This window comes from Heterocephalus glaber, unplaced genomic scaffold (assembly GCF_053883595.1).
Source record: "Heterocephalus glaber isolate CG9 unplaced genomic scaffold, H.glaber_assembly_v1.0 deba00001457, whole genome shotgun sequence".
Taxonomy (NCBI): domain Eukaryota; kingdom Metazoa; phylum Chordata; class Mammalia; order Rodentia; family Bathyergidae; genus Heterocephalus; species Heterocephalus glaber.
This window is the reverse complement of record NW_028258305.1, coordinates 40,890,043-40,913,390: the sequence shown is the minus strand read 5'-3', so window position 1 is coordinate 40,913,390 and position 23,348 is coordinate 40,890,043. Positions and strand designations below refer to the sequence as shown.

The following is a 23,348-nucleotide window of genomic DNA, read 5'->3' as shown; positions in this document are numbered from 1 at the left end:
ACACCTTGCAGGCAGCAGATGTTCACAGAGCACAGCTGTCACTCCCAGCCACCTGTCTCATTTCCCAGCATTCTCCGGCCAGGAGCACCTGGCAGTTAAGGCTCAGAGGGCACTGACAGCTTTCTGAGTGCTGAGATTCCTTGCACTTCAACCCAGCCAACTTGGCAAAAACTAAGCCAACTGCTTAAACCACCTGTCTAAGCTCTCCAGATAGCTCACATATCTCCTTTCCCGAGGTTCCTTCCACAGATCCTGGGGCCTTTGCATCCTGGGGCACAGCCTTTCCAGTTAAATGATGAAGATGAGAGAAAATGTGTCACTTCCTTTGCTCTGTGACAGTAATTTGCTCTACTAGCAAAGATGAGCATTGCCCTGGATATAGAGTTGCCAAATATGCCAGAAAACAAATAGGGAATTCGTCTACTACTCAGTACTTTAAACTATGTTGGTTGTGTCAGTGCAACAAGTAGATGAGGCTACCCATTTGTTATGCTCCAGTTTTGAGGGTCCTCTACTGGATGCTGGGGATGAGGGTAGGGATGGAGACAAGTGACTGATGCGATTCTGCTTTGAGGTAGGGACAATCCAGTAGGAAGGACCTGATCCTATAAAGACTCAGAGAATCAGGGAAACGACTGAGGGGCTAAGAGTGCAGTTCTGTGGCGATGCACTTGCTTAGAATGTTTCTGTGAGCTCCAGCTTTCCCTTACTGCCACCACATCATGATTCTCATAAGTCCCCCTATGAGGTCAGTGGTTGTAGGACCAGCTCACTCTGACCCCAGAGCTTGGCTCTAATGGCGTGGGCCATGGTGACTGTTGAACTTTTTGACCTCGACCTTGACGGTTCCCTTCTCCCTTCCATAGGAATATGCTTGCCAACTCAGCCAGCGTGCGGATTCTTATCAAGGGAGGCAAGGTGGTGAACGATGACTGTACCCACGAGGCTGATGTCTACATCGAGAATGGCATCATCCAGCAGGTGGGCCGAGAGCTCATGATCCCTGGAGGGGCCAAGGTGATCGATGCCACTGGGAAGCTGGTGATCCCTGGAGGCATTGACACCAGCACCCACTTCCACCAGACCTTCATGAATGCCACGTGCGTGGACGACTTCTACAATGGGACCAAGGTAATGCTCCTGATGCCCAAGATGGCTTCTCTGCTTCTTTATTCAGTTTCAGGGGCTGCCGCAGATGAGGCACACACACGCACCTGTGAAGGGGTGTGCCCACTGCATTGCTAGCACAGGACAGGTGGGGCCACCGTGGCAGCCAGATAGGGGTTCCAGCTAATGTCAGAGGCAGCGTTAAAGGAGGCATTTAACCCTGCTTTGCTGGTCATGTGACTTCCCAGGGACATAGGCCAGGAACTGATTTTATATTTGTGTGTCATGTGATACAGACCTAGAAGAAGAGGACTCGCTGGTGTTTGTTGTTGTGAAGGAAGGAGGGGTTTGGTGGATTTGTTTATTCACATACGATAAACTAAATTAAATCCCTGAAGTCTGTGACCGATTACAGTCACCTTTCTAGCTGGTTTTATTTTTGGGGGTTTTTTTGTTTGTTTGTTTGTTTAGTACCAGGGATCGAACTCAGGACCTTGCACTTGCAAGGCAGGCGCCAGAACCACTGAGCTAAATCCCCAGCCTCTAGCTGGTTTTAATGGCAGAGATTGCAAAAGAGACATAAAGCTATCTTTTGTTTCTTCTAGCTTATTCATTATTTTTTTAAAATACCTTGAAAAGTACTTGTGAGTTCTCTTTTCAGAGTGAGTTATTATGGATAATATTTAACATTTACTGAGCTGGCCCTGACTACTGCATTTTCCTGAATGCAAAATATAAAAATTCAGACCTATAAGACGTGAATCAGGAGGGAACTGAATTTTGCAAAAAGAGCCCGAACTGGGTTCTCTCACTGTTCCTCTGTGCTGCAGAGCCTCCATCATTGCTGTCATTTCCCTGCATTGTAATGCTCTGTTCCGTGCCAGCCTTTCCATGTACCGTGGGCCCATGGCAGGCAAGGCCAGGCCTATTCCTCTGCTTTCCCAGAGCCGCACTGACCTGGAGCTAGAGCAGCTGCCCTGTAAATATCTGCTGAATGAATGAGTGACTATTGCTTATCCCTGGGGGTCTCCACATCCACTGGACATCAGATTCACCTGTGAAGGTGTTTTAAACTACAGAATCAAGTCAGAATCTCAAGGGGCACAAGTCCCCTACCCTGGCAGCAGCCCCTTGTACTGCCTGATTTACCAAGAATTTGACCTCAGTTGCTTCCTAGATGACAGAGATCCACCAGCTCCTGGCCCCTGGCTACAATCCTATGTCCTACTTAGGCCCACAGCCTCAAATCTCCATGTCTCTGTACCCTCAAATCCCACCTCCACGCTGTCTGGAGTTTGAAGGGGACCCTCTCCCACTCAGGGCTCTCCCTTTGGGATTTATTTCCTGGGGGCTCAGGTGTTCCTGCTGCTAGGAGGAACTCCTGCTCCCTGAGGAGCCTGGCTGGGGCCGACGGGGCAGGAGGGGCAGGCTCCTGTGGGCCCACTTATGCCAGGCACGTGGACTGAAGGTCTCCTTGAAGTGACATTTTCCCTCTCCGTTCCAGGGGATGCACAGTTGACCTTAGAAGGCTGGCAGTGAGATTTTAAATAGCCACGGCCCAGCCTGAGCTGAGGCAAAGATGCAGGCCTAATGCTCTGGCCTCTGGGCCACACCTGTCCCCTCACCAGGACCAGGGAAGAGAGGCAGCAGGCAGCTGCTCCTGCCTCCTGAGAACTCCCCGGGCCTGAAGGTGACTCTCCCCTAGTGAAGCATAAAACCCTCATAAACTTGGGTCCTCTTATGGGATGCTCTAGTGGCAGTTGGGGCCTTTCTGAAGGCCACCGTCCCAACCCTGAGCCAGGCCAGGCCTGCTTTGTTTGTGGTAATTGCCGTTGCCATTTCTGTCGATAGTGTGCACAGATACCGTGATCCCTCGGTTGTTAATTAGTTCCAGGATGTGTGACAAATGCCAAAAAGTAATGAGTATCACACAAATTGTCCTGACTGGAAAGGGCAGCAAGTCATGAAGCAGTCGAGACTGACAGGATATAGCTTGCTGATTGAATACCAAACAAACAAGTGCCACGACTCAGTTTTCAAGTCAGAATGTGTCCAGTGGCAAAGCAGTCGGGTTCCAGCAGTGAGCATAGAGTTATTACAGCTAAACTCACCCCACCACCAGCTCCCTGTGGGTAAAACAACTGTCACCAGCACCCAGAAGCCCCACCTCACCAAAGGTAAAGGTAACCACTATCATGACTTTTTGCTTGTTTGTTTGTTTTATGGCTGTTTTGGGATTGAACCCAGGGCCTTTGCACTGAGCTACATCCTCAATCCTTTATTTTGAGATAGGATCTCACTAAGTTTCCCAGCCTGGACTTGAACATGGGATCTTCCTGCCTCAGTCTCCCAGAGTACTGGGATATCAGGCATGTAGCACCATGCCTGGCTCTACCCTAACTTCTATACTGTAGACTTTTTTGTTGGTTGGGTTTTGTTTTTTGTTTTTTGAGACAGGGTCTCACTCTGTAGCCTACGCAGGTCTCGAACTCATGGTGATCCTCCTGCCTCAGCCTCCTGAGTGCTGGGATTATAGGCATACATCACCATGCCCGGCCTATACTATAGATTTTCAAAAATCACCCCTGGAGATGTAATTTAAATACCATGTAGTTCATCTATTTAAAGTGTAAGAGTTAAGGTGGAGGGTGGTAGCTCAGTGGTTCTCTTGCCTAGCATGCACAAGACCCTAGGTTCCATTCCCACTATCATAAAAAATGTTTTTAAAATAAAGTGTAAGAGTCGATGGTTTTTAGTATGTTCATTATAGACTGGCTTTATTGTTTTATACTAATTAATTTAAGCAACATGTACTCTTGCAATGGCTTCTTTTGCCCCAAAATTCATCTGTACTGTTAATGTCGTTGTAGTTCATGCATTTTCATGGCCTCATAATATTCCATTGTGTATACCACATTGTACTTATCCACTCTACTACCAAAGGGCATTTGGGTCCTTGCTGGTTTAAGGTGATTACGATCACTGTTGCTATTTCTTTTGGCAAACTTGTGTGTACACATTTTGTTGGGCATATTATATCCTAGGAGTAGAATTGCTGGGTCATAGTATAACACACTTATGTTCACCTTACATAATACAGCCAAATAGTTTCCCAAACTGCTTGTGACAATTTATATTCCCAGCAGTGGTGTAAGAGAGGCCACAGTATTTAACATCAACATGACTGTGATATCCACACCAGTCCATGTTGGGGTCCTTTTTATAGTATATTAGGACTTGCATCGAAAAGTATAGCTCGACAGTTACTGTTCCTGCTTTAAGGAGCTCTTTAGTCCAGGGCTGGATACCATGCTGTCACTGTGCTGTCTGCCAGCCTCGAAGAGGGCAGACTGGCCTTGTTTGTCTTACTTTCCACACTGTCATCTCCTGGGGCCTCATTAGCCAGGAGAGACAGGTTTTCCCCTGGGAGCTTTTTGCGCTGTACAGCTGATGAAAGGTGCTGTGCACCTATCTTTACGAGAGGTAGCTCTTGATCTTCCCAGGCTTCCCATCCGTGGGGACAGCCACCTCCAGAAAACATCTGAAGCCCCTGTATAACTGCTGTGGAGGCCCAGACCTCCCAGTTTCTGTGGGCTGGGGCTGCCTCGGGGACCCCCCACTCCACATCAGGCACTGTTGTTTGGACCAGAGACCCCCCCAAGCCCCTCTGGGTGCTGCAGTCACAAGGTGGACCCTTGTTATGTCCTTCCCCTAAGCGAGCCGTACCCCGTACCTGGTCTGTGCGCACCAGCCCTGCTGTTGCCTCTGCAGAGGTAACACAGCCCCGACACAGCCTACTCTGGATCCTTTGAGTAGGAGCTGCACCTCAGACCTCCCAAGAAGAGACTCCTTGCAAACACCCATCTCCTCTCCATTCCTGAGTTCCCCTCTGCGTTGCTGTTCTCCAGCCAAATCCCTTGGCTTCCTATTTCTAGTAGTTCCTGGATATCTCCTGGGGAGAGAAAATGCTCGCCTGTTGAAACGCTGGCTGATCGAGACTCGTAGGATTCATTATTCACACTGCCTTGGCACTGGGGGAAAGGCTGCATGCACCCTGATAGGCCGCCACTGGCCTGCTTAGTTCATTTCTAGAAAGGCTGATTCACTGCAAACATCTGGGTTTATAACAGAATAATAACTCCAAGGAGAAGCTCACCGAGTGATTAGCCAAGAGAGAAAGAGGGATCAAATTGCATCATTTTGTGCTTGTCAGATAGATCTGGCAGGTCTTGAACCCCGCACCCCCTTGCCTTTTGCATTCTTGTCAATTTGGCGGCAGCAGCCAGGGCTGGAAAAACAAAACAGTTGAAAGCCTGGCTTTGCCGAGAGCATCTGGGTCTCCATTGTACTCAGTCTAAAGGGATTTCTCCCCAGCACTTCAGCAAACGCTTCCTGCGCCTTCGCCTCTTTCTGAGGCCGTGACTGGCTCTGCCTGGCTCCTCTGCTCACAGCCTGGGTCACTTGGTCACTTGCTCGTCCTCCCTGCCCCAAGCACCACCACCCCAATGTCCTCAGCCTGCAGGCCCTGCCCTCCAGAAGCTGTGTTTCCAGAAGATTCCAGGACCTCCTACTTGGAAACAATACAGACCCTATTCTAGGGAAAAACCATTTGTTTGGTTTTTTCGTTGTTTTTTTTTTTTTTTTGGTACTGGGGATTGAACTCGGGTCCTTAGCTTGTGAGGCAGGCAGTGGAACCACTGAGCTAAATCCCTGGCCCAACAGACCCTATTCTAGGTTTTTTGTGGGTTTTTTTTTTTGGGTACTGGGGATCAAACTCGGGACCTTGCGCTTTCAAGGCAGGCGCTGGAACCACTGAGCTAAATCCCCAGCCCAACAGACCCTATTCTAGATGGACGTTCTCCTTGTGGGGAGATGGGGTGAGGGGTAAGGAGGGGTCTTCTGACCCAGCTGAGTTGGTAAAGGTCTGGGACTTCAGCCAGGTTGTGGGGCCTTGTGTTAGTATTCTGCTTGACTTACAGAGAGCCAAGTATTCTTTTGTGTGTCTCTAATACTGCATCCCAGAGTGTTCACATGGGTTCTTGACCACCATCAACCACTGATTCTCAAGAGCAGATGAAAACATTAGAGTCACAGTATTCTTCACTAAGATGTTGACAGAGGAAGCAGGCATGTACAACTGGAAAAAGCTTCCCACCTGCCTTTTCTGACTCCTTCTCCTCTGAAATATTTTAAGAACCTCAGTCTAGACTCTAGGCTGAAATTCCAAAGATTTTCAACCCTTAGAAGCAAATTACATTAGAACCACTTGGGGAATTTTTAACAGATGCCTGTGTCTGGTCCCAACCCAGACCAATTAAAGCAGTGTCTCTAGGCCTGTCTCTATACACATCAGTATTTTTTAGAAGCATCCCTGCAATTCCAATCCCTGGCAGAAGGATTATTCAGGAACTTTGTTGGCTGTTTGGAAAGGCCTGGTGCCTGGCTGTGGCCTGGCACCCATTCGACCCTCACCTTATGTGTCAGGGCTGACAGCTGAATCCCCTTTGAAAGCGTAGGCCTGCCTTGCCTTGTCTGCTCTTCTCGTTTGCTTCTCTCTTCCCATTCACATGCCAGGGACCTAGCATTGGGCTCCCTGGGGCCTAAGTCCCTGTACTTGCTAAGTGTCCCTGGCAGGACATTCTGCCCTTCTGTCTCTACCCCACGGAAATCATCATGGAGCCAGAAGGTGGCAGTGGTAGAGAGGTTGTCTGGGGCTGGCCCACTCCTTGTTTGCCAGGGGCTGTTCAGTCATGGAAATAGTGTCCCAGGAACTTAAAATCAGCAGCAGTAGATCTTACATGGGAAGTTAAATCCTAATCCCTAATGGGATGGGCCTAGGTCAGAGATGCCAAACCTTTTGGAGCTTTCATTGATAACAAACAGCCCGCTGCAACATGCATGGTGTAGGTCCGCCACCTCTGGCCTAGGGGATATTCAGTGGCATGGACTAGGATGGCCTGCCATGTCCCTCCCCTACTGGAGGCTCCTGGCTCTCCCTCCCCTTCTCATCCCGAAGAGGACCCTGTCCCAAAGGACCCTGACATATGCCAGACTAACATACAAATAAATCCCATTTACCCATTGGGTAGACTGCTTTTGGCTGTGAAATATTTTCCCTTGGAATTAAATGCTTTGAATGCTGTTTGCTTCCTTTCTTCTTTTTCTTGGACTCCAGTATCCTGTCCATTTCTGTTTAATTCTGGCTAAAATCTTTCCAGGCTTTAAGCTCTGCAACAATACTTTCTGCTCATGGCGATCCTGACTCCTATGGTCTTGCTTGTTAACTGAGTTTCCCAAGTTCATGTATTTCTTCATTCTTGTAAAAAGTGAGAGGGGGCCTTAGAATGCAACCCGCACACACCCGATAGGAGTCCCAGAGGGGATGAATGAATTGCTCCCAGTGCCAGAGACAGTCAGACCAGAGTGCAGGTTTCACAGTCTGAGGCTCTTTTCACCAGTCCACTCGGGGGTCTCCTAAAACCCCAGGACTTCTCAGTCACTCCTTTCAGACAGCCTGTGACCTCTGGGTTGGCTACCTACAAATGCTCTCCTTGACCCTCTGTGGCCCTAAGCCCGGACCGGATAAGGCCATCGTGGAACTGATACACATCAGACAGAAGCTAATGGGCTCTGCCCACCCAACATGGCAGTGCCAGTGGTGCTACTGACATCAGTACCTCAGAGCTGGACAGTCTGTGCCATTGTAAATGAGGATTAACGTGGTGGTGTATGACAAATAACTTCACACTGTGGTACAGAATACACATAAAATAAATGTTTGTCCCCAGGTGGGGTCTGCCTAATTCCATCCCAGGCCTGTCTTCCAGGCTCTTGGGTTCCTTCAGAAAAGATCCACCTCCTTGGCTTCACAGTGAAATTGCTCTACCACCTAAGGGTCCGTGCTGCCTGGCCTCTGGCTGGCCTTCTCTGGGCATCCGCTCTCACCTCCCAGCTCAGTTTCCTGGCTCAGCTGCTGGCACGCCATCCTAGAGGCTGAGAGCACACCTTGCCAGGTGCCACACTCCATCTTCAAAGCCAGCAGCTGAGATTCTCACCTCGAATCCTTGTCCCATGGCAAATCTCTGGCCAGATTCTCTCTCAGTAGGAAGAGCCTTGCCCCTGGCTGAGTTCACCTGGTTAGCTCAGGCTCACTATGGGTCAGCTCGCTTTCTTGAAGTCACTATGTTTAGATCATCCACGACCTGGTCACAGATAGGGTTTCCCATCTACTCACTGGGACCCTCCTCTACTTAGTAAGAGGGGAACAAGAGGAGACCACACCAGGGTGTGGGTCACTGGGAGGCCTCTTAGAATTCTTCCTAGGAATTACAAACACAGCCAGCCTATGGGCATTTTGCCCTGGAACATCTCCATTCACCAAAGTTGTTTTAACTACTTAAACCTGTTGAAGGTTCCACATTTACCTTTTATAGTCACAAATCACCTAGCCACTTTCACGTCCCAGCCCTCTCTCCGTCCCACGCCATGCCCCTGCTTGAGCACCTGCAGTGGCTCCCTGTTGTCCAAGACCGAAAGTTTAAATTCCTGGATCTTCACCTCCAGGCAACTTCCAAGGTGACTTTGCCTTTACTCTGGCCATCCAGCTCTCATGGCCACATGCTCCCTGCATGGGCCCCTGCGTGGAGGAGAAGGCTTTCTCAACATGCCCCATGAATGCCACATGCTCCCTGCTGCCATCTTCCCCATCCCCTCCTGGAGCCGCCCCCATGCCCTGACTCCTGGTTGCTCCAGCCGACTGCAGCAAATTCAGCTCCTGGAGCCCACTTCTCTCCAGCTGAAATTTTTTGTATTCCTGGGGCTTTCAAATTGTTTCCCCCAGGGATGAGTTTGTCTTGACTGAGGTTGAAGACTCTGAGGGGGAGAGACCATGGTTTCTGTTTAACTTGTGGGTCCCCAAGGATATGCGTATCTCTAAACATAGCATAGACATCCGCACAGTGCCTGTTGGCGGATAGGAGCAGAGGCAGGGAGTTTGAATTTCAGCTCCACCATCATTAGCTGTGTGATTTAGGCAATATCTCCCTATTGTTAAATTTCTTTATCCGGAAAGTGGAGATTGTAATCATACTTTGTGTGAATTGACTAAGTTACTATTTGTAAAGAACTTAAAATAGTACTTGGTGCTTATTAAGCATTATATGAGTGTTAAATAAATCGTGTTGATTGAAGACTCATTGTGCACCTCCCTCATAAGCTTTCACAATACACTGTTAAGCATCAATTGGGAACTAAAAGCTTGGATTTCATTTCTACTGTTAGGGTTGACCGTATTTTCAATTTCAAGCAGAGTTCTGATAGTAATGATGATCAATTCCAGATAACGTTCTCTCTTTTTCTCTTCAAAGCAGACAATGCCAGTTATAAGCACTGCAGGAGTCAGGAGCTATTTAAAGATTTCCTGTCTCAAACCAGTTATCTTGCTTGACAAAACCTTGCTGGCAACTTTCATTCTACTTTTACATTAATCGGCAGTCCAGAATGTAGGCCAGGCTGAGATCCCTCATAGAACAAATGAGAGATCTGTCAGTTCTTGACATTCTTACATCTAGTGTTGGAAATACCCAGGCAGCTCCTCAGCTCCCAGGATAAAGAGTATTTGCAGAGGATTTATCAATGCAAAGAGATCATTGCATCTTGGCTTTAGAATAGAAACAAGCACACCACCCTGTGTACGTCTTGGACACCTTTCATACTGCACACAAGCTCTGTATTTTGCTCTCATCTTCTGGAGTTTAAAAAAGAAAAAAGGAGGATGAAAAGGATGTCATGTACTGAGTGTGCACTTCCGTGATACATATCACATATGATGATGTGTTTTTCCTCCTCTCTCCCCTTTTTTCTTTTCTTAAAGCCTGGATATTTTTTAATATTTCAAAAATATTTGAAAATAGCCTCAAAAATCTCAGTTGAGGGCTGGGGATTTAGCTCAGTGGTTTTGCCGCCTGCTGCACAAGTTCAAGGACCCGAGTTCGATCCCCGGTACCAAAAAAAAAAAAATTCAGTTGAAAACATGTGTTCTCCCAAACCTTGCTAAGGTCACCTGTGAAGTTGCCACACTCCTGTGCTGAACAGGAGGGACCTGTTTTAGCGGGGACCATTGACAAGCAGAAAAAGGTCGATGGTGGATCTTTTCCCGATGTGGTTTCAGCTTCATGGTTCCCAAAATGTGTTTTCCCCACTTCTGATTCTTTCTTATTTCTTGTTAATTAAAACTTAAACACTCTAAGGGTACTTAATTAGTGAGTCATATGGAGACAAAGCTATGAAACAACTATAGTAAGAACTTCCTCCCACCAGTACTCATCGCTTATTCTACATGCGCATTCACACCCATAGACCTCACACACTCCTTCATTTGCACATGCACAATTTTAGAGCTGGAAGTACCATTAGAGATTAATGAATCTAAGCCTTAATCTATAGGTAGCTTTCCTGTTTAAATTTAAACTCTACATATATTCTCAATTAATATTCAAAAATAAAATAACTTGTTATATGTTGGTTAGCTCTGTTCTTGGGAAGAATACAAACAAAGTAGATGGTGATAATTAGGTAGCCTGGGAAGCTACTTTTTGTTTTTAATTTATATCTCACTTTTTAAAAACAATTTGATTGAGGAATCATTGAGATACAATAAGCAGCGTTTTAAAGTACACAGTTCGATACATTTTGACATACATACCTTAAAGCCATGATAATTATTGTAATAAATAATATCCATTGAGCCCCCATCCGTACCCCTGGTTTCTTTATATTCCTGTAACCTTCCCTTCCTTTGGACCCTGCTCCTGTTCCAAGTGACCCCGGATCTGTTTTCTGTCCCTATAAATTGGTTTGCATTTCCTGGCATTTCTATATACTTGGAATGGTGCAAAATGTATTCCACTTTTCTTTCCCTCAGCATTAAGTCTTGGTCTGTTATAGATAATGCATCCGTGAACATTCACACCCACATGTTGTGTGGACACAAGCTATCATTTCCTTTGGCCAATCACCTAGAAGTGGAATGTCTCAGTCATATGGTGGGTGTGGGTTTAGCTTTCTGAGAAATTGCCAGACAGGTTTCCAAAACAGTAGTAACAATTCATATTGCTGCCCCACAATCCTTGCTGCTCCTGTGGCAGTCAATCATTTTAATTTTAGCCATTCTAATTGATGTGCAGTGGTAACTCATTGTGCTTTTAATTTGCATTTCTCTAACGATTAATGCTGAATACTTGTATGTTTGTTTGCCTCTGTATATCTTAGGTAAAGTGTCTCCACACCTTTTGCCCATGTTTTAATTGAGTTGTTGGTCTTCTTTTTATCAGATTGTAAGAGTTACTTATGTAGTCCAGTTATAAGTCTTCTATTGAATGTATGTTTTGCAAATATTTTCTTCCAGTCTGTTACCTAACCTTTTCATTTTCTTAAGTGTCTTTTAAAGTGCAAAAGTTTTTAGTTTTGAAGTCAAGTGTATTCATTCTGTTTTCCATTCATGCTTTTTGCAATATGATCAGGAAACTTCTACTAAATCTGAGGTCACTGAGATTTCCTCCTATATTTTCCATCTTGGCCCACTTTTTGTTGCTAAAACCAAATACCACCAACTGGATAATGTGTAAAGGATAGAGATTTATTGAGCTCTTGGTTCTGGAGTCTGGGAAGCCCAAGACCTCCACACTGGCATCTGGTAAGGGCCTTCTCGCTGAGCATAATGTAATGAAAGGCATCATACAGCAAGACAGAGCAAGACTGTTGAGCTTCCTCTTTTTATAAAGTCAGTTATTAATACCATCAAAGGGTCCACCCTCATGACTTCATCCAGTCTTAATTACTTCCCGGGGCCCTACCTCCAAAATCAACGTATGAATGTAGGGATTAAATTTCCAACATATGAACTTTTTTTTTTTGGTACCAGGGATCGAACTCAGGTCCTTGTGCTTGCGCAGCAGGCGGAGAAACCACTAAGCTAAATCCCCAGCCCTAACATATGAACTTTTGAGAGACTTCTTTTTTTCCTAGAAGTTCTGTAATTTTAGCCTTTACATTTAGGTCTATGGCCTATGATTCATTTTAAGTTGTGTTTTTGTTTTGCTTTGTTTTGTTTTGTCCCAGAAGTCCTGTGATTACAGGCATGCATCACTATGCCCAGTTTAAGTTACTTTTTATACATGGCATATGGTAAGGATTGATGGTCAGTTTTTTCTCATATGGCTGATCATTTGTTCCAGCACCAGTTGTTGAAAAGATTATCCCTCATCAAAAATCAGTTGACCAGGGCCAGGGATTTAGCTCAGTGGTTCCGGTGCCTGCCTCTCAAGCACAAGGTCCCACATTCAATCCCAGGTACCAAAAAAAAAAATCAGTTGACCATATATACGTGGTCTGTTTCTGGACTCTTTTCTGTCCACCTAGTTTATTTACCTATCTGTACATTAGTACTGCACTCTCTTGATTACTGTAGCTTTACAGTAAGTCTTCAAAGCAGGTAGTGTAAGTCTTCCCACTTTGTTCTTCATTTTCCGAGTTCTTTTGGACAATCCATGTCCTCAGAAGCAACCATTTTTAGTTCAGGCTCTTACACTAAAAACTGAAGAGAGCTGTGAAAGTACATGAATGAAGCACCTGATAAACATTCTAAGACCCTAGCTTGGTCCCCTCTACTTGGCCAAAAGTTAAGAATTTTCTTTAAAGTTTCTCAAGTTACTTAGAGAGTAAAAAAAATCTATGACATGGTTATAGACATTTATGTACTAGGTATGATCAAAGTATACAGTGAATGTTAAAATGAAAACAGTTTATTATAGTAAAAGACACATTGCTTTTGACCCCCCTCAAAATAGTCCCCTTCACTTTGAACACACTTACCATTCTTGCCACTTTCTGAAGCAGCTCTGGAAGTCCTCTTTCGTGTCTTTACAAGGTGTGATCAAAATTCAGTGAATGCTGCTGCCAAGTGCCATCCAAGATGGGCTTCTGAAAGTATTACGCTGTGTCCTGTGTCCTCATTCACCTTATTCACCAGATCTGGCCCCACGCGACTTCTGGCTCTTCCCCAAAGCAAAATGACCGTGAAAGGTAAAAGTTTTGAGTTGATTCAGCACATTGAGGCAGTCACAACAGTATAACTAAAGACACTCATGACAGAGGACTTCCAGAACTGCCTCAGAAAGTGGCAAGAGTGATAGGCTAAGTGTCTTGGAGGCAAAAGGAAGTATTTTAAGAGGAATTAATGGCAATGAGTTTTTTTACTGATAATTTTTTAAAATGTAAACATTCATCATATTTTTAATCACTTCTCATAAGTGTGTGGTTTGCACATAATGGCAAGTGTGACAACATCATGGGGGAGAATTTGTTCTGCTCCCTCCTCGCCTTATGTGTAGGGTCAGTGGAGAGTGGGTAGGTGTTAGGCTGGGGGTCCTGCATAGAATAGATCAGCACGAAACCTTTCCTGGACTGAGATTCTACCCGCAGAGCCATGACTACCCTTTCCTCTTCCCTCTGGCAGGTGTCCATTCTTTTGGGTGTCCGTTCTTCCCACCGGGCCTGGGCCATAGCTTCTCTTTGCAGGTTTGCTGCCCCGACTCTCGCTGTGCCAGGAATAACACACATGAGCGCCTGGGAGAGCACCCTGGCCCTGAGTCTCTGAGCCCCTACTTATTCACACCCAGAGTCCATTTTTCCTGCCTTGAGGGCAGTACAGTTTCAGTGCAGGGCACGGTCAACCCTGATGGGCTCGGGATCTCAGCTCTTGCTGGCACCTGGCACCATGTGGCTCCCCGCAGGATCTGAAGTTTTGGCTTTCTTCCCCATTCTGTGATAGGGATGCACCTGTGTCATTAGGACTGGAGCTCAGGTGCACTGGGCGGAGCGCATCTGTGTCCATTGTGCATCTGTTGTGACACGGGAAGCCTCCCAGGACAGGTCTTGCTGTTCTTCCTCCACAGGTGGGAAGCTGGGCCCAGAGGCGGAATAACCTCCAGGCTAACAAACGAAGGACAAGTGCATCTGCCTCCCACCACCTGGAGGCTCCGAGGCCTCCGCCTGTGTCCAGGCCCTTAGCAGCTTCATGGCACTGTCACCACCTTACTGTGGGACTAGAATGAGGGCCTTGAGCATGCTGAAACAGATGAGGATCAAGGAGCAAGTGCGGTTCCATGTGTTTCTTTCTAAACCCCTGATCCATCCCTCCTTGCCGGCACCTGTGTGCAGCCTAGACTTTTACCTGGAGCATCGCTTCAGCTGGTCCTCGTTGGCCTGCTGGCCTGTAAACTTTCCCGCTCTCGGACTGGAAGGGCTTTGCTGAGGAGGTGAATGACAAAGAGCCTCTCGGTTTCAGAATGGTTTCCAAGGGCCCATTGGCTCCCAGGCACTGGCAGCCACGCTCCCTCTGAGGTTCATCTCCGGTCTCCATGGTAACTGCATGTCGAGAGAGACAGTCTGCTCAGTGCTGGGGCTTTGTATTAAACACAATGAATTTAAATTGGATGCTCAGCAGTGAAGATAATCATTCTGGATGAGAGAGAAGCCTGGAGCTCTTCATTTCATAATTTTAAATGTTGGCACAATTCTCAGGGTTAGCCCTGTAATTCAAGCCCCAGTCACACTTACCCCTCATGTCTGAGCTGCAGCAAGGTTCCACTGGACTTGGACTTTGAAGAATCTTGGAGCTGGGGAGCCCCTGGGTCAGGCCAGGCTACCCCAAATTCAGGAAGGAGCAGCCCAATAGAAAGGAGCCTGGGGCTCCAGAGTCAGTTTCAGTCTGGCTGTGTTATGTCCTCCGAGTCTGCATTTTCTATCTGCAAGATAAGAAGAGTACCCCAACCCTACAGAGTCATTTTTTATGTTGATAAAATATGCATAACAAAATTTTCCATTTTAACCGTGTCTCAGTGTATAATTCTCCGGGACTAAGCAAGCTCACATTGTGCAGCCATGCCCACCATCCATTCCTGAGTCCTCTCCTCTTCCTCAGAAAACAAACTCCCCGTTCCCTCTTCTCTCTGCCAACCACCATTCTACTTCCTGTCTCGGTGAATCTGACCCCCCTAGATCCCTCCTATAAGAGAAATCGTAACAATATCTATCTTTTTGTGACTAGCTTATCGCATTTAGCATAATGTCATCAATTATCAGATGTGTCAGAATTTCTTTGTTTTTGAAAGCTGAGTAATATTCCGTTGTATCTGCAGGACACATTTCGCTTATCCATCATCCACGATGGATACTTGGGTTGCTTCCCACCTTTTGACTACTGAATGCTCTGAATGTGGGTGTATCCATACCTGTTTGCATCCCTGTTTTTAATTACACAGAGGATCGAATAAGGTATGAATACTAAGAACACTACACACAGCAGGCCATCAGTATCGATTTCTTTTCTAAAGTTAAACCCAGGGGTGAGTGATACCCATGTGCTGGCAGCCTGCTTCTGTATCCAGGCACTTGTTGGTCTGACAGTCTGGGAATGAATTCATTCTAGGGTGTAAAGGAAATGTCTTAACCTTGGAAATCTGCATCAAGTTTCACCATCAAAACCAGGCTTGCTTTCATATCTCTCCCACCAATTGATATTCATGTATTCCTAGTTCCAAAATGAAAAAACCCATCAGCACTGTTGTGTGTACTCCTTGTCAGTGGTGTATTTTAAGAACACCCAGGAAGACCCTGGAGCTGGGGTGGGAGGGCTTCCTGCCTGCCGGCTCTGTGCTTAGTTACCGGTGCGGCAGGATCCAGCCTGTCTCTATCGCAGGAGAGTGGGGCTTGGAATAAAAATACCTAGAGCACAGCCTTGGCTGCTCTCGGAATAGCTGAGACGATGACAGTGACTGTCACACGCACTGGCCATGAAGATTAAAAGAGGGAAGTGCTGTGTTGTGCTGATGACCCGAAGGACTCCTGATGGGGCTGATCTGCGGCACTCAGGATTCTTTCTGGGTCTGATTTCATCCAAAAGCATCCATAAAGCAGACCCCTCTCCACCCAGGGGCCCTTCAGGGTCAGAACTCCAGACCTTGGAATCACTTTCCCCAGGAGTCCCAGGAAATGAGGCCTCCCAGGCTCTGACCGGTGGTTCCGCCACCAGCCGGCTGCCTGGAGAGAGCCAGCTCCTCTGCAGAGGAGTCCGTGGAGAAAGTAGAGAAAGTGAGGGGGGGCGAGAGCCTCTGTCCAGCCTCCTTCTGATCGCGTGGGACGGGCTGCTGTGCAGCATGGCCGCTGCCAGGCCTGCTCTTTATGGCCAAGCCAAGGTTGCAGGAGGAGGAAGGTAGGGTTTCACAAGGACTCATAGGATGTCTTAGTTACTTTTCTCATTGCTGAGGCAAAATACTTGGTCCCCAAAGTTAAAGGAGGAGAGGTTTATTTAGCTCACTGTAGAGGTTTCAGTCCATGATCGGCTGACTCCAAGGCAGGGTGGCACGGCAGAGGAGAAACAGTTCATGGTGAGCAGAAGGTAGCAAAGCAAGCAAGGGACGACCACAGTTCTTTCTATCACTTATATCTTTTCTTTCCCCCAGTACTGAAGATGGAACTCAGGACCTTGCACTTGCCAGGCAGGCATGGTGCCACTGAGCTACATCCCTGGCTCTATCTATCCCTTGTATCTTATCCAGGACACTCAGGGTGGGCGGCACTCACACCCTTAATGCTAGTGCCCTTGAGCCTAGGATTGCACCATGAATCAATCCCAGCATCACACACCCCAGATCCAGCCGCCTCTGAAAAAGCCTCACCTGTGACCCCATGAGGCTTTGGGGGGACAGCGAGACACAGCCATGACACAGGGCTTCCTCTCACACCCACAGTTGATTTGGTGTGCCCTGTTGACCAACAGGGTTCTTGATGTACTCATTGTCCCTGTGATGCAGAAAGGGTCCTGGTATCCTTCCCTGTGGGGAGCAGGAGCTGGGGGCTTCCAGGAAGTGGCTGCATCTTAAGTTCTAGGCCACTAAAAAAAACAAAAACAAAAAACAAAAAAAAACAAAAACAAAGGGCCGGGGATTTAGCTTAGTGGTTCTGCCACCTGCCTCGAAAGCGCAAGGTCCTGAGTTTGATCCCCGGTACCAAAAAAGAAAAACAAAAAAACAAAGTTCTAGGCCACTTCTTGAAGCCAGTGAGCCCAGGAAGTGTCTATGCCTTGACACGAGGGTGGTTTGGCTTCCATAACCCCATGCCGGTCTGGGCTTCCTTTTGGAGATTCTTTCCCAGACTCCTTCTTGGTCTGTCTTCATCTTGATCATCCCCTGCACGGCTGCCTCGAAGGACCCCACTCCAGACTGTGTTCTCCTCTTAGCCTCCTCCTTCCCGGGGACTCCACTCCCAATGATCCCCATGTTTGCGGCTATAGCCCAGACACCTGTGCATCTCCCCCAAAGGCCCCCAAACCCAACACACCCACCAGGAGATGCTTGTCTTCCATATCCTGCGCCTCTTCCAGGGACAACTCCTTAAGGAATGCACCCCACCCACCAAGCTATGGCTTCCTTACCCATGCCCAGAGGTGCCTAAGTGATACAGCCAGAACTCCAATCCAGGTCTTTAGCCTCCAGAGCTCCAGCTTCTCCCACCAGCGCTTCCTGTTCCCACAGGCCGTCGGGGAATTGAACTGTATTTCTAGCAAACTCAGGAATACAAATGTCATCCTCAGCCCCCACCAAATTTGGCCTGTCCTGGGGCCCCTCCCATTTTGTGACTGTGCCTGGACTTCTGGCTGGACCTTGCTTGGCCACACTCTGGCTAGCCACATCTCAGCTGTCCCAGCCTGCTTTCCCTAGCCCCCTTTCCTGGCTCACGCGGGGCACTTTGGCTTCAGTCAGCCCTGTTAGTGCCCCTCTTGTTGGTTTTGCAGTGCCTTTTCCATATGGTTCTTCCTTTTAAAGCTCATCCTGTCTTGGACCAACACTTCTGGTTTTCTGCCAGGGGTGTCTTCATTTCCTGTTTTGCTAAGAAATCTGGGACAAAGATCCTTTACCCTCTCCACTCTCCTCTGCGAGACCCTTATTGCCTCCTCCTTTACACACATGCTCTCCTGAATGGAAAGCAAGAAGATTCCCACTCCAATAGATACGAATATTGACCCTCAGTTTCCTGTCTGATCAATAGGGATGACAGTACTGATTCATACGGTGGTCTGAGAATTAAGCAGGCATAGAGGAGGTAGGTGCTCAACGATATTATACATTATTAACTTTCATCTATAGGTGACTGCTCCTTAATCAGCTCTATCCCAACATGTCTAAAAGCCACCCTCCCTCATTGGATTTCCCCTCCTGGATACTATTTTTCAATATCCCAGTCATCAAACCTTCCCTGGTACTTCCATTATCAAAATGTGACTCTTTCTGGAAGCATGTTTTACATCTGCCCCTTTTGTCCCACTCCCAAATTCAGGCTCATCGTCCCAACACTGCCATCAGGTTGCACACACAGAGCAAAGACCCTGAGTCTTATTGCCTTGTTCCTCTCTCCTCCGCACAGCCTCCTCTCCTGGACCAGTCATGTCCAGGGTCTTCTCTGTACATGAACTCCTAGGTCCATGCTCCCCAGGTGCTCACTACTGCAGTCTCCGTCCATACAAGTTGACAGACTTTGCCGATGGATGGAAGCCAGGTTATTCAAGGCCTACACACATGGTCCTGCCCAGACTTGCCTCGGGCCAAAGCAGACAGGCCCCTTCCCAAGCCTCTGGCAGCACCCCTGACTTCTCCACACCACTTCCTGCCCTAGGTGTCCTGCACCTTCCAGCTCACAGGCTCCCTGTCCTGATCCCACCTTTCCTCCTTCTGGTCTCCTTCTGAACTCGATGGTCTCCATCTCCACTGAGGAATATAATGTAGTGCTGCCTTGTACTCTCATGGGATTCTGAAGTCATTTCTGTTAAAAAATACACTGGTTTCCTATTTGCCAGCTGGACTCTGAGCACCATAAGGTGCTTACATTTCTCGCTTCTCCTGGAGCACCTGCCACACAGCACAGAGGGACCAGGGTGCATATTAGATCAGCAGTCAGCACAGTTTACTGGGCTCCCACTACGTGCTGGGCCAGGCTGGATGCTTTATACCATTGTCTCCACTTGTTCTCAGAGCAACCCCACCAGCAGTGCACTGTTCCCCTTTTGTAAGATGGAGTTCAAAGTGGTTAAATAACTTGCTCGAGGGCTTAAAGCTAATGACTTAAAGTGACTGAGCTGGAATTTAAACCTAGATCTGCCTCCCTTAAAGTCCAATTCATGCCATTGTACTATTTTGCTTCCAATACAGACTTAAGGTGTTTTAACCACTGACCAGTCCAATTATTTAAATACAGGATGACCAAATATTGCATTTTTGGTTAATTTTATAAGATAACAAGAAACATAAAAATGACAATTTTATCAAATTTATTCAATACAAGAATCAACTGGTTGAAATGACACCTGCCCGAGTGACTCGGGATAGTCAGTATGTAAACAAACATGCTGCCTGAATGATGCATAAACTGTTACGTGGTTAAGTGGCAGGAAAGTACTGTTTTCCTGAAATGTACTGTGGATTGATCTTGCCTGTTTCCTGAAAGCTGAGAGAACAGAGTATGAGTTTTAGATATGCCAGCATTTACAGTGAGAGCATCAGGAAGTGGGTCCATGCTCTAGAATGTGTTGGAGAAACTATGGACCCGGAAAGTGAGAGGAATTTGGGAATGCAGTTAATCACTAATGGGCAAATTAGAGAAAACCTATCCAGCAGACTACATCAGCCAACATAAGGCTTGGGAGCTGTGTGCAGAAAAGGAGCAGAGAGGGGGCCTCAAGGACCTGGAAAAAAGGCTTTGAAAGAGGATTGGGGTGACTCAGGAGCTCTGGTCAGCATTTGAACCATCTTGATAGAAGGCAAGCGACTGCATGTCCTCAGCCTCAGTGTGACTTTCTGGAGTTGGTGGCAAAGCACAGATGATGAGCTGGTGGAAGTAATGGCTTTGCAGGCCCCAGAGCAAAAGGAAAATGTGGAGCTCCTAGTTTAGAAGAATTTCCAGACTGTGACAGCAGAATATCAAACCAAGCTCAGAGGCCTTCTGAGTGCAGCTGCATGGACCACTGGCCATGAAGCTGCCCTGGCTGGTGGGCTTGTGCTTCAGGATGTAAGAGGTGTTTGCTGTGTGCCGGGCTTGGTTCTGTGCTCTGTACGTGCATCATTTCTTCTGATGAGATTCTCAGGACCTGGCTTCCCAGAGCACCAGGGAACACAGACAGAACCCTGAAGGTAAAGGAAGCTGCTCCATGCAAGAGAGAAACTACTGAGTTGGTAATCTTTTTCTCTTGTACTTAGGGAGGGTGTCAGTGAAAAATGGAAAGTAATTTTAATGTGAAAAGAGAAAGAAGTGGTTCAGCACTTCTCAGAAGAAGCAGATCATCTGAACAAATGATGGCTTTCCCAAAGCATAAAGAGATGCAGAAATGTTTATACTTCACTTGCTGGTTTACAAAGCACATTTGTCTGTTTTCTATTGCTATATCAAAATAACTGAGGCTGCATACTTTATAGAGAAAAGAGGTTTATTCTGGCTTATGAGTCTGGAAGGCTGGGGCCCACATCTGGTGGTGGCCTTGCGGACAGCCTTGAGGCTGCGCGGGGCATCACCTGGCAGGAGACAGGGAGTGTGTGTCTATATATCCTCTGGTCTTTCTCCTCCCTGTAATGCATTCAATCATGGAGGCTTCACCTTGAGGACTTTATCTGATGTTAATCTCTCCCGAAGGCCCCAGGTCCTAGCATCAGGTCAGTTTAAGTGTCCACCCTCCTACTACTTCACAAGGAAGATTAAATCTTCACAGAGAACCTGTGGAGGGACAAACTCAAAACATCTACAAACCACAGCAAATCCAAATACTTGGCATTGGATTCCCAGTGCAATTTCCCCCTTTAAAGGTTGAGTTCTCTGCAACTCACACATCTAGACAGTAACATACCCTGCTCTCCTGAGTCCAGTTGTCACCTCTAACACAGCCCAGCTTTCCATGCACCTGCATGGAAATATGTTCTAGAAAGTCCCTTCCTTTCCCCAGTGGAAATCCAATGGCTTGGTTCTGGCCCGGGTGCCTTCTCAGCAGCAGAACACAAATTTGTGCCTTGTTCGGTTGGTTCATGGCCTTGGAGCAAGAAAGCCAAATTGGAGGGAGGAGAGGGGGCTGAGGGAGGTGTAAGAAACCACTGTTATAGGAAATGCAGTGAAACACGATTAGATCTGTGGCAGTGGGGAAGATGGTAAGAGGATGATTTCAAAAATCTTTGACCTGATAAAGCCAGGAAAGAGCACATTGATCTCTCCAACATCGTGATGTCAGCAAACAAATCATATCTGAATGGCCTGAACTATCTGAAATGTTTTTCCAGCTTGCTGAGCGGGTCCCTGGTTCCTATGGAAACCCCCACATGCTCCGCGGTGGCCTGGTGAAATTCTGAAGCATAAAAATGACATTTGTAAAAAGGCCGAGGTTGAATTCTAGTGTGAGAATAGAAACTAGAAACTGTGCCCTAAAGTGGCATAATTATTCCAGCAGTTATGCCAGGCCCCCCATTAAGTATATTGGGTGTTTTTAGGGAATAAATGGGGGTGGCATTACTGGTTATCAAATAAATCCAGATTTACCCAGCAGTAAATGGCATAAATGTCAAAAAGAAAATAATGGTAATCCTTTGAACAGGTGCCATTATGTTTCGTACTCTGAAAAATGGATATAATGGCATGCTGTGACTGTTGATTAAACAAATGGTCCTAATGTCCAGACTAACTTAACAGTGAGAGGTAAAGTCCTGTATCAGGATAAAAATAAGGCCACATACACAGTAGGGAAAGGCTCAGCTAGACAGGAGCTTGTATTAGAAAAGAAGGACTTGGCTTGATAAATGGGCAGTGTCAGTGAGCCACCAGGTCCAAGGAGGCCCTAGTGAGGTCAGCCCTTCATGGAGAGGCCTGGGATCGCTGGGGGACCCCCAGTGCTGCCCCTGTACTTCCTGGCAGTGCAGCCCCTGAGTGTCGGTTCTGCTCACACATGCACAGATGTTCAGGCAGCCAATGAGAGAGAAAGCATCTGTGAAAACAAAACCAAAACAAGTTGGACAAAAAGGACATGGACAATTTGATACCATTTGTGTTATTATTTATTCATTCATTTATTGCAGCATTAGAGGATTGAACTCAGGGCCTTCACACTAGCTACATCACCAACCCTTTCTTCTGATTTTTTTAAAAATTTTAAGACAGAGTCTTGCTAAATTGCAAAGTCTGGGCTCAAACTTGTAACCCTGCCTCAGCCTCCCAGAGTGCTGGGATTACAAGCATGCACCACTGTGCCTGGCTAAATTTTTTTTTTCTGTATATCCTTTTATTGGTACATTTTAGCTGTACAATATAATGACATTCATCATTGGAGATATGCACCTTTACATACTCTCTTGGTTAAATTTTTTTTTAATTCACAAAACAAATAGTAGAAACATAAAAAATATGGGTGGGAGGCGTTTATATCAACCTCAAAAAAGATAGAGGTGAGCTGGGTGTGGTGGTGCACACCTGTAATCCCACCCACTTGGTAGGCTGAGGCAGAAGAATCAGGAGTTCGGGGCAGCCCAGACAACTTCACAAGACCTTATCTCAAAATAAAATAATAAAAAGGCAGAGGGCGTGGGCCAGTGGTAGAGCATGTGCTTAGCATGCACAAAGCCCTGGGTTCAGTCTCCCAACACACACACACACACACACACACACACACACACACACACAATTTTAAAATGAAAATGTTTAAAGTATCTGATATAAATATGACAAAAATGTTAACATCTGTTAAATTTGAGTAGAGGGTCCATGAAGTATGTGTTGTATTATTTGATTTTCTATTATTTTTATTATTCTATTTTCTGGTATTTTGTAGTATTTTTATTCTATCTGAAATATTTCATAACTGCAAAGCATTTTTTTTTTTTGGTACCGGGGATTGAACTTGGGACCTTGCGCTTGCACGGCAGGCACCGGAAAGATTTTTTTTTTTTTTTTGGTACCGGGGATCGAACTCGGGTCCTTGTGCTTGCAAGGTAGGTGGTACAAAGCATTTTAAACACATAAGCATGGCTAAATTTGAAATAGCTTTGTCTTCTTAATTTGTATAATACATATTATAAAAGTAACATATTGCTTTTAGTATGTATTTTTAAAGTAATTAATTACTTTTAAGTAAGTGAATAAATGTCAGAGAATGAAAAATA

At 46.5% G+C, this 23,348-nt stretch overlaps 1 protein-coding gene across 3 annotated transcripts in view; it reads left to right on the top strand.

Annotated features, from left to right (window-relative positions):
- Dpysl5 (dihydropyrimidinase like 5) overlaps positions 1-23,348 on the top strand; it is an 86,341-nt gene that overhangs the window by 34,342 nt on the left and 28,651 nt on the right. For all 3 annotated transcript variants that reach the window (XM_004839150.3, XM_004839151.4, XM_004839152.4), the window contains exon 2: positions 867-1,131. In XM_004839150.3, the coding sequence (XP_004839207.2) occupies positions 871-1,131 (261 nt within the window). In that variant the 5' untranslated portion in view covers positions 867-870. The remainder of the gene's footprint in view (positions 1-866; positions 1,132-23,348) is intronic.